At 62.5% G+C, this 10110-nt stretch overlaps 2 protein-coding genes across 7 annotated transcripts in view; both read right to left on the bottom strand.

Moving 5' to 3' along the window:
• Window positions 1–6553, bottom strand: part of LOC107213806 (calcium/calmodulin-dependent protein kinase type II subunit beta) — a 12654-nt gene extending 6101 nt beyond the window's left edge. Inside the window, exons 1-10 of one of the 6 annotated variants that reach the window (XM_019008820.2) lie at window positions 6452–6553; window positions 5350–5422; window positions 4639–4741; window positions 4290–4373; window positions 3697–3791; window positions 3366–3488; window positions 3198–3281; window positions 2618–2660; window positions 2088–2162; window positions 17–57 (exon numbers count right to left, since the gene is read on the bottom strand). In XM_019008820.2, coding sequence (XP_018864365.1) covers window positions 17–57; window positions 2088–2162; window positions 2618–2660; window positions 3198–3281; window positions 3366–3488; window positions 3697–3791; window positions 4290–4373; window positions 4639–4741; window positions 5350–5422; window positions 6452–6513 — 783 coding nt within the window. In that variant the 5' untranslated portion in view covers window positions 6514–6553. Of the gene's footprint in view, window positions 1–16; window positions 58–737; window positions 1490–2087; window positions 2163–2617; window positions 2661–3197; window positions 3282–3365; window positions 3489–3696; window positions 3792–4289; window positions 4374–4638; window positions 4742–5349; window positions 5423–6451 lie in introns of those variants that run through there. The other 5 variants (XM_019008822.2, XM_019008821.2, XM_019008823.2 and 2 more) reach the window with 5 other exon arrangements.
• Window positions 6554–6708: 155 nt separating this feature from the next.
• On the bottom strand, window positions 6709–10110 carry LOC109022933 (serine/threonine-protein kinase BRSK1-like; the record flags this gene model as incomplete). The annotated part of the gene is made up of 5 exons (XM_019008803.2): window positions 6709–6884; window positions 7498–7563; window positions 7661–7715; window positions 7997–8056; window positions 9768–10110. Coding segments are annotated over 5 exons (648 nt in total), but the record flags the coding sequence as incomplete, so codon positions are not given.

The following is a 10110-nucleotide window of genomic DNA, read 5'->3' as shown; positions in this document are numbered from 1 at the left end:
CCCTCAGGACCCTCACCTTCACACCGTCCGCCTTCTTGTTCAGTAAGCTCTTAGCTGCTGCGGGGGGAGACAGTGTCAGTGCGCCCCCCCAGCACAAGGGACACTGCGTGTCCCTAGAAATCCAGACCCTTCCCGGCCACCCAACCTGATCCCACCCCGGGTGCTAGCAGCACCTGCCACCCCAGTGTTGGAGAGGGGGAACACACAAGGAAGGCGGTATCCCCATCCTGGGGGAGGTCACCATTTTAGAGGGGTGGTCCCCATGCGGGGAAGGGTGTCCCCATTCCAAGGGGGTCTCCATTTTGAGGGTGTCCCCATGCTGGGAGGGTTGTCCCCATCCTAGGGAATCCCCATTTTGGGGGGTTCTCCATGCTGGGAGGGGTGTCCCCAACCTGGAGGTGTCCCCAACTTCAGGAAGGTCCCTGTCCTGGGGGAAGAGAGCGTTCCCACCCAGGGAGGGGTTTCCCCAACCTTGTGGGGCCATCCCCATCCTGGTGGTGTCCCCATACTAGTGGGAGGTTCCCAACTCAGGGGGGTCCCCAACCTTGGGGGGCTGTCCCCATCCTGGGAGGGATGTCCTTAACCTGTGGAGATCCCCATCCAGGCAGGGTCTCCCCATTTTGGTGGGAGGGGTCCCCAAACTCAGCAAGTCCTCAGACTGGGGGAAAGAGGTGCCCCCAACCTGAGAGGGTCCCCATCCTGGTGGCCCCCGCGTGGGGGGGGCAGGGCTGGCTTACCTTGGACAAATGCAGAGAGGAAAGCAAGAGAGAAGAGTGGGGGGGGGGGCAAGAGAGAAACGGGGTCGGGGGGAAAGAGGAAAAGGGGAAAAACATAAAAAAAAGAACATAAAAAAGATGAGTTGAGTACAGGGGGTGGGGACAGCTGCCTGTGCCCCCCCTGTCTCCCTGGAGGGGGACAAGGACGGGCACGGGTATGAGCATCTGCCACTGCTACCACGATCTCTGGCCAGTAGGGCAATAGAGGGTGATGGGGACATGGTGGGGCACAAGTGGTTTTGGGGGTGTGGAGGGCAGGGGGTGTCACCTCGAGCATCCTTGTCATTCCTCCACACTGAGGGACCCCTCCCCCGGTTGGCACCACAAGTTGAGGGGGGACGTGCGGTGACGAGTTCAGTGACAGCAGGGTGGCACCCATCAGCACCAAAAGAGGGGGTGGGCAGATGCTGGGAGGAGGAGATGACCCACACATCCCTCCCTCGTGGCCGTATGTCTCCTCAGGAGTCCCTAGCAGGGCGTCCCCAAGGGTCCCGGTCCCTCCTCTGAAAGCAGGCGGGCGCTGAGAGGTCGGGGCTTAAACCAGAGCCAAATTAGGGGTGGGGGGGGAGAGGGGGACCCCTGGCAGGGGGGCCAGTGGTGTGCCTTTGTGTGGGGGATGGTTTAAGACCCGCCGAGTGTTTCGCAGCATCACAAACACCGGCTGCAGCTCTCAGAAGCTGTGGGGAGGCACATGCTGGGGGGGGAACGTGCCGAGGGGAGACACATGCGGGGGGGGGGGCACATGCGGGGTGGGGACGCAGGGGGGGCACGGGGGGACACAGGACATGCAGCCTGTTTGCCCCCTCTTTCATGCACCGCTGTGCCCCCCCTGTGTGCATGAGGGGGGCAGTGCCGTGGAGTGGGAGCAGTGGGAGGACACAGCCTAAAATTATCCCCCCACCCCCAGCTCCCCATTGTTGACCCAGATGTGCACCCTGGGGATGCCACCAGCGCGTCCCCCTCCAGGAGCCACCGGGCCAGGGTGGAGCACGCAGCAGCCCCGCCTTGGGGGCGGCAGCCGGTGCAGAGACCCCTCCCCTGGGGCAGCTGCGGGGTGACAGCGGCGGGGACAGCGGCATCTCTCGGGGCCAGCGGGGAGGGGGAGAGGCTGGAGGGGGGGCAGTGCCGGGCGGGGGGGGGGCCATGCATGCGCTCCAATTTCCGAGGAGGGTACCCGAAACCCGTTGGGAGGTGGGAGGCAGGGAAGAGGATGGTTGGAAGAAGAGGTTGACATGAAGATGAAGGATCTGGGGACACACAGAGACCAAGCGGGGCCGGGGGGCCGGGGGGGCCCTTTGCGGACGCGTCTACCTTGTTCCACCAGCCCCAGGGGGGCCCCGGCAGCGGCCGCCGACATGGTGGGAGGAGCGGTGGTCTGTCTGCCCACTGCGGGCCGCGGGAGAGAGAGAGAGGGAGCAGAGCTCCTGTTAGGGGGGGCGGGGAGGGGCTACAGCCGGGACCCCCACCTTCCCCCCCCCCAACAAGAACTCTTGGGGTGCCCATCACCCTGGCCTCAGGCCTGGGGTGGCTGGTGCTGTTCCGTCCCCCTCCCCATGTCGCCCCCCCCGCCAGCCACCGGAGTGGGGGGGGGACACACACGGGGACCGGGCACTACCTGCTGCTGTGTGCGTGGGGCGGGGGGGCCGCGTCCTGCCCCCACCTTGGCTACCACATGCCCCGTCCTCACCGATGGGGAAAAAATGGGTGGGGGGGGTTAAGGAAGGGAGGGGAGAAAGAGAGAAAGATAGCAAGATAGAGAGAGGGGGGCACCGGCCCGGGGGGGGCTATGGAGGGGGGGCTGCGGCCCCCGGCCCCCCCGGCCAGTGGGAGCCCCCCCTTACCTGAGAAGTTCCTGGTAGCCAACATGGTGGTGAGGATGGCACCCTGTGGGGAGGGGCAGGGTGAGCCGGGGAGAGGGTGCTGGGGTGGGACGGGCAGGATTGGGGCCCTGGGACTGCGAGGTGTGATGGGGGTGAGCGAGATAGAGGGGGAGAAATGGGGTGATGGGATGGGGGTGGTACAGGATATGGCCCATGGGACAGGGAATTGGGAGAGGGGTTTGCAGGACGAAGGGGCAGGCTACAGCTACGGCATGGGGCAAGAGACTGGGCAGGGACAGGGTGGGACTATGCCACACTGTGTCACTGGGATGGGACCAAAGCCCACAGCAGAGCACCAGGCACAGCAGAGTGGGACCACAACACCCAGTGGGAAGGGACTGTACCCCATGGAAAGGCACAGGAAGGCCCTGACGAGTTCTGGGGTAGGAATGGGCTGTCCAGGTGCTGCCAGAGTGGGAAGGGCAGGGGTACCATAGTAAACAGGGGAATGTCCCACAGGAGAGCCCTATGGAGAGGCAGAGTGGTGCTGGGGGGGATAAGCACTGTCTCCAGCCCACACCTCCCCCACCAGCCCCCTCACCTTGAGCTTCCTCCGGGCATTGAACTTTTTCAAGCACTCCACTGTCTCCTGCCTGTGCATCATGGAGGCCACGGTAGAACGTTGCTGCAGGGGACAGTGGGGTCAGCACCAGGTGCCAGTGGTCACTGGACAGGGGTGACACGCACTGGGGGGATACACCGCACTTACGCAGACCCACGGGTGCTTGAGGGCCTCGTGGGCTGTGATGCGCTTGGCAGGGTTGATGGTCAGCATCTGATTGATGAGGTTTTTTGCTTCGGGGGTGACTGTGTCCCACTCAGGTGAAGGGAACTGGGGGAGCACAGGGACATGGGGGTGACAGCTGTGGAGGGGCAGTGCCATGGTATCTGTATCACTCCACTCCTACATATCCCCAGCCAGCCACCAAAGACACGGCCCAGAGCCACCCCCAGGCCCTGCCTGCCAAAGGTTAGGTGTGGCATCCCTCAGTAGGTTCCAGCGTCAATGGGCCAGTCGTCGCAGGGCACCAGAGACTTACATCATAGGCCCCGGCCTTGATTTGTTGGTAGAGTTTGTGCTGGTCCTCATCCCAGAACGGCGGGTAGCCCACCAGCAGGATGTACAGGATGACCCCTGAGCCAGGGAGAGTGGGGTTAGGGGAGTGCAGGTACCCCAAACCACCCCTGGCTCCCTCCAGCCCTGCAGTGTCCCCATGACAAAGCAGTTATTCCCAACATGGCCTGTCCTCTATGCTGCCAGCATGAACAGGGAACAGTGTGGCACTGCCAGGACATGTGGCACAGGATGGCCCCAGGATGGGGTCAGAGCTGGAACTGGAACTGGGACCAGCATAGAAATGGGATGGCAAAGAGGGTGAGACTAGGATGGGCATGGGAGAATACTAGGATGGAGCCTGGAAAGTGACAGAATGGGAGTGGGATGGGATCAGAAAAGGACCAGGCAGTGATGGGGCGGGGATTAGGATGGGATTGGGCAGGCATTGGGCAGGGATTAGGGCAGGTGTGGGACAGGGATGGGGCATGGTTCAGGATTGGGACTGGGTCCAGGTCTGGGATGGGGGCAGAGAAGGGGCAGGGACCAGGCAGGGACCGGGCAGGGACTGGCTCTTACCACATGCCCAGATGTCCACCGGTTTGCCATAGGCCTCCTTGCGCAGGACCTCAGGGGACAGGTAGCCAGGTGTGCCAGCAAATCCTGGGAGGGACAGAGAGATGGGTGAGGAGAGACAGGTGAGCCACAATGGGAGGGGACAAGGACAGGGCACAGGACTGGGACATAGACATGGGGCAGGATGTGCTGGGCAGGGGTGGACATGGTGGGCACAGAGCAGATGCAGTAGGAACAGAGCAGGGATTCAGCGGACGTGGAGGGACACAGCAGACAGCGCAGGGACACGGTGAGCAGGACACAGTGGGCAGGGGCTGGGGCTATGGTGGGCAGGGGGGGTAGCAGCACTCACCAAACCAGGCCTGCTGATCCCCCTGCACCTCGATGGCAAGGCCAAAGTCCGCCAGCTTCACTGCTGCCCCTTTGCACTTGCTGGCCAGAAGCAGGTTCTCCGGCTATGCGGTCACCGGGCACAGGGAGCACCAGGCACGGACAGCACCGGGCACAGACATGGGTGGGTGAGAGAGGAGGGATGGGGCAATTAGAGGGACTTTACGGCTGCCATTGACCAGGTCCTGCCCATCAGCAGGCTCTCTGCTGTGGGGCTGTGGCTGTGGGTGCCCTCTGCCAATGGCTGAGGGTGCCGGATGGCACAGCCCCATGGCCAGCTCAGGGATATCTCATGTCTCGTTGGCTTCATCCCAGCATCCCCCCTATCCCAGCATCCCCCCGTGGGATGTGGTCCTGCCCTGACACTTCCAGGCAAGCTCCAGCTGCTCCCACCCCCATGCCCCCCTCCCCACCAGTTCACTCTCCTCCTGGGGCAATGGTGACTGGGGGGTTGCAGTGAGAACCCCCAGCAGTGCAGAACAGTGCCACAACTGGGGGACACGTGCATCCCCAGAAAAGGTAGATGGGAGTGCTCAGAGCTGAGAGGATCCCCCAAGCCCAGCAAGATCTCAGTGATTCCCCAGAATCTACCCGGCCAGGTTGTGGGGACCCCAAGAACTGGGTAGGGGGAGAGGGGCAGAGGAACAAATGGGGGCTGGGGGGACACACTTACCTTGAGGTCTCTGTGGACCACCCCCATCTGGTGACAGTGCAGGACAGCTTCCAGGATCTGCTGGATGCAGTGGCTGCATGCAAATGGAGGGGGGTCAGAGGTACACTGCTCCCCCACCTCCACAACCCCTGTCCACAACCTGCACCTCCAAACCAGCCCCCCTGTCCCTCACTGCACCCAGGGGGGAACTGACAAAAACAAGTGGTGACCTTGGATTTGTGGGTGCTGTGCATGGCAACCCCTCTGTATCCCTGCCAGGGGGGTCAGCCTTGGGGCATCACCCCTGGGGGACTCCTGGGGGATCCCTATCACCTGGGGGGTCACCCAGAGAGGTTATCCTTGGGGAGAATCTCACCTGGAGTGGGTCATTGCCTAGGGGACACTAGCCTGAGGGGGGGGTTCATCCCTGAGGGTGTCATTCCTTCCTGGGGGGCATCACCCCTGGGGGCATATCACTGTCTGGGGGTCATCCCTTGGGCGTCACCCCTGGCTTGTCATCCCAGGGTTTTCTGTCCAAGAGGATTACTGACTAGGGGTCACACCTCCTGTGGGATCATCCCTTGGGGGATCACGACCTGGGGGTCACCCTGGGGTGGACGGTCACTGGCTGGTGGTTCATCCCTGAGGGGGTCACTGCCTGGGGGTCACCCCTCAGCGCCTACCAGGTGACCTCCAACCTCGGCACAGAGCCATGGGGGTCACCCCAATGGTGCTTTTGTCCCCATGGGAGTCCCAGTCCCTGCTGCCACCCAGACAGGTCCCCCAGACAGGACTCAAGGGGGAAGTGGGGGAACAGAGGGTGGGGGGCGTGGGGGGGGCGCAGATGGAGACAAGACAAGAAAGAAAGAGGGAAGGAGCGAGGGGATGAGAGCCTGAAATGGGGGTGAAAGGGGGCCCCGCCTAGCTGGGGGAGCAGGGGCATTAGGGGGGTAACCTCTCTGTGAGGGGGGTGCAAAAAAGGGGGATCAAGGAGAAAAAAGAGTGAGGAGAAGGCCCCACAGCAGGGTCCTGACGAGCGGAGGTGGGGGCCAGGAAGCGGGGGCAGTGGTGGGTGGGGGCAGCGAGGGGGAAATGGCCCCCCCGGCCCCCCCCAGATACTGACCTGCGGCTCCCTCTGCTCAGGGGCAAAGTGATGGGTGGGAGGAACGCGGGCAAAGAGCTCATGGACACAGTGACTGCAAAACAGAACGGGGGGCGGGGGCGGGGGGGCAGGATGGAGGGTTAGGGGTAGGAGAGGGGTCAGGATACAGGGGCAGGATAGGGCAAAGGGTGTGGGAGTGGGGTAGGATGGGGTGAAGGGGTGCAGGATGGAGGGGGTGGGAGGGGGCAGGATGAGGTAAAGGGGGTGGGAGTGGGGGGACAGGTTGGTGGGGTGGGATGAGGTAAAGGGGTGGGAGGCAAGAGGTGGCGGTCAGGGTGTGGGGACAGGTTGGGGGTAAAGGGGTGGGAGAAAGAGGCAGGACAGGGGGATGGGAAGATAAAAGGGGCATTTTGGGGACAAGGATGGGTGTAGGAGGCAAAACAGAGGGCAAGGGCTGGGGGTGCAGCGAGTGGAGGGCAGCGGTGGGACAGACGGACATACAGATGGAGACACGGACACACACAGAGCCCGAGCAATGTGTGATGGGAGACGAGAGGGACAGAGGGATGGGGGGAATGGATGGAGGAGGTGAGGGGCACAAGGGGGACAGGGACGGGGGGGCAGAGATGGGGGGAACGAGAGAGGGGGAGAAACAATGTTGTGAAAGCCCAGAGACCACGGGGAGGGGCACACAGTGGCACACAGGGCACTGGGGGGCTGGGGACAGCAAAGGACGGGCCCTGGGGGCCCCCCATTTGCAACCAGTCCCCCCCAGCACAGGTCATGATAGTGCCAGGACTCAGCAGCAGAGAGGGGAGCATGGGGTGGGAAGTGGAATATGGGGGGGCCCCACCTGGGGGCCCCACCCCACCCAGCAGCAGGATGGGGCCAGTGGAGGGGTAACAACAACGTGGGGGCTGAGGGGGTGCACCCCCCCTCCCACAGGGTGCCCCCCTGCCTGCCTTGCTGGAGCTGCCCCATCCCTGCATGCTTCCCAGGGTGCAGGGCACAGGTGGGTGGGGGTGTCCAGCGCTTTAGGGGGTGTGGGTGGGGGGGTGGAGGCTCACCTGGCATCAGCCTCACTGTAGTACTCCCGTGCCACGATGTCCTCAAAGAGCTCTCCACCCGTCACCCTGAAAAACAGCCAGGCACCACATCACCTTGAGACCCCAAGCCCCCAGGATCCCCCGAGACCCTCTTGAAGCTCTGAGAGCCTCCCACCACACTCACAGGTCAAAGACGAGGTAATGAAACCCCTCCTCAGAGATGCTGTCGTGGAGCCGCACTGTGGGGACCAGATGGGGACAGGGACAGGCTCAGTCTCAGCCCCCCATGTACTCCCTGGCCTCCTCCTCCCCCAGCCACTACATGTGACACCCATGTGTGTCTGTGTCACGTGCAGCCCACACACCCACACCCGGTGACCCAAAGGTGGCATCCAGAGGGACCCCATACACCCCCAGAGGGACACCCAGTGTATCCCAGGATGTCATTCAGGGTGTCCCTCGGTGGCCCCAACCAGGTCCACAGTGGTGAGACCCCTCCCCGGTGTCCTCAGTCACTCACCGATGTTGGAGTGCTTGAGCAGCCGGCAGATACGCGCCTCCCGCTCCAGCTTCTGGTGGTCTGGGGGGGCAGTGGTCAGGGGGACATCGGCCCTGTCCCCTCTACCCCCCATCCCCCATCACCTGCCCCCAGGCCAACCCCAGCAAGAGGAGCCAAAGACGCCCATATGGGAGTGCGTGTGGCTCTGTGCAGGTATGCACTGCGGGCAGGGATGGGGGTTGTACCTGTGGGCTTGTGTGCATGTGTCTGGCTGTGCTCAGTGCCAGTGTGTACAGGCTTGCATGTATGCACACATGGGTTGGGTGTGCGTGTGGATGCACCTGTGCAGGTGTGCATGCTCATGTGTGTGCCCACGAGTGAAGCCGTGCATGCCTGTACACACGTATAGATGGGTGTGCACATGTGTGCAAGCACCTGTGGCTGTGTGGGTGTGCCGGTGTGATGGGTGCGCAGGGGTATCTTTCTCCTGCAGTTGTGCACACACGTGAGCGTGCCTGTGTGCAGCTGTACCTGTGTAATACCTGTGCAGCCATACAGCTCTGTGGTTGTACTTGTGTGCACAGCTGTACACGTGTGTGTGGCTGCACCCATGTGCATCACTGTACCTGTGTTTGTATGTGATGTGGAGTCTGCAGCTGTACCCCTGCGCACGGCGGTTCCTGTGTGTGTACATCTGTGCAGCTGTGTGTGACTCTACACATGTGTGTCTGCAACAGCCACTACATGAGTGCACACATGTACCTCTGTGTGCAGCTGCGCCCCTGGATGTGTCTGCATACAAGAGCACACAGATGTGCACACAGCTCACACACAGTTCACACACACGTGTGCACTGCTCCACTCACCTCTGTGCATACAGCTCGCACCTGTGCATACAGCTATAGCCACAGACACACACATGTACACACACAGAACACACACACACACCCTGTGCCACACTATGCTGCCTCTTATCCAGGTGCACATCCTAAACATCTACAGCCCCACGCACTGTCACACATCCCACACCTGCAAACACCTGTACACCCGCACTACTGAGCTGTGAGCACACCCCAGCTCACCCCACAGGCACCCACTCTGCTCACAGATGTGCACACACAGCAGTGCCCACCCTCACGTGCAAGCACACACACACACACACTGTTGATATGTGCATACCTGCAGCCTTGCTGACACACACTCTGCTCACACCTGGGTGCACACCAAACACACACACACACCTGTGCACACACACCATGAACACACACATAAGCAAACACCATGAACACAAACGTGTGCACACACACTCAGGTACCCCCCGCTGCTCATGTGTTCACATACCCACCATCACACACCCCCATGTACACACTGCACACACCTGTGCACACACAGCTCACATATGTGTATACACAGGGCTCATACCTGTGCGTGCACACCATCGTACACCCCCCTCACCCCTGCCATCTGCTTACACCTGCATACCCGCAGGACACCCCCCAGGGACAGATGAAGTTCTGAGGGACCCCAGGGGAGGCAGCAGGGGGATAGTGGGGTAGGCAGGGCCAGACCCCACCCCCTGGTGCATTCACCCTGTCCCCCCCCACCGGCACCTGATGTCACCAGCACCACTGGGGTGACAGCTGTCACAGGTGTCATGGGCACCACAGGTATCACGGCTGTCAGGGGCATCAGGGGTGCCGTAGGTACCAGGGGTTATCACAGGGTACCAGGGATATCTGGGAGTGATCCCCTCAAGTGCCAAAGGGGTCTCAGGGAGTCCCAGGGTTCCTACCTCTGGCTGAGAGCTTTTTGGTGTTGATGATCTTAGCAGCGTACTCATGGCCAGTACAGAGCTTGACGCAGCGCCGGACGACCGAGAAAGCTCCCCTGGGGAGGGACAGGCTCAGCACGCCCCAAAGCACCTTGTGGGGTGGGTGGGGGACGGCTCCCACCCATGACTCAGCACCCGAGGTCAGGGGGCTGCACCCACAGTGACTCAGCAGCAGGGGGGTGAACCCTGACACGGGGGTGGGAGGGAGGGCCCTGACACACTGGGCCCCTGCCGTGGGTGTGCTGGGGGGGCACCAGGGGGTGGCTGGGGGGAAGAGGCTGGAGGGGGGGCTTAGTGCCACGCA

This window comes from Parus major, chromosome 22, assembly GCF_001522545.3.
Source record: "Parus major isolate Abel chromosome 22, Parus_major1.1, whole genome shotgun sequence".
In the NCBI taxonomy this organism is placed as follows: Eukaryota; Metazoa; Chordata; class Aves; order Passeriformes; family Paridae; genus Parus; species Parus major.
The sequence above is the reverse complement of the archived record's forward strand: the minus strand, read 5'-3'. Positions and strand labels throughout refer to the sequence as shown.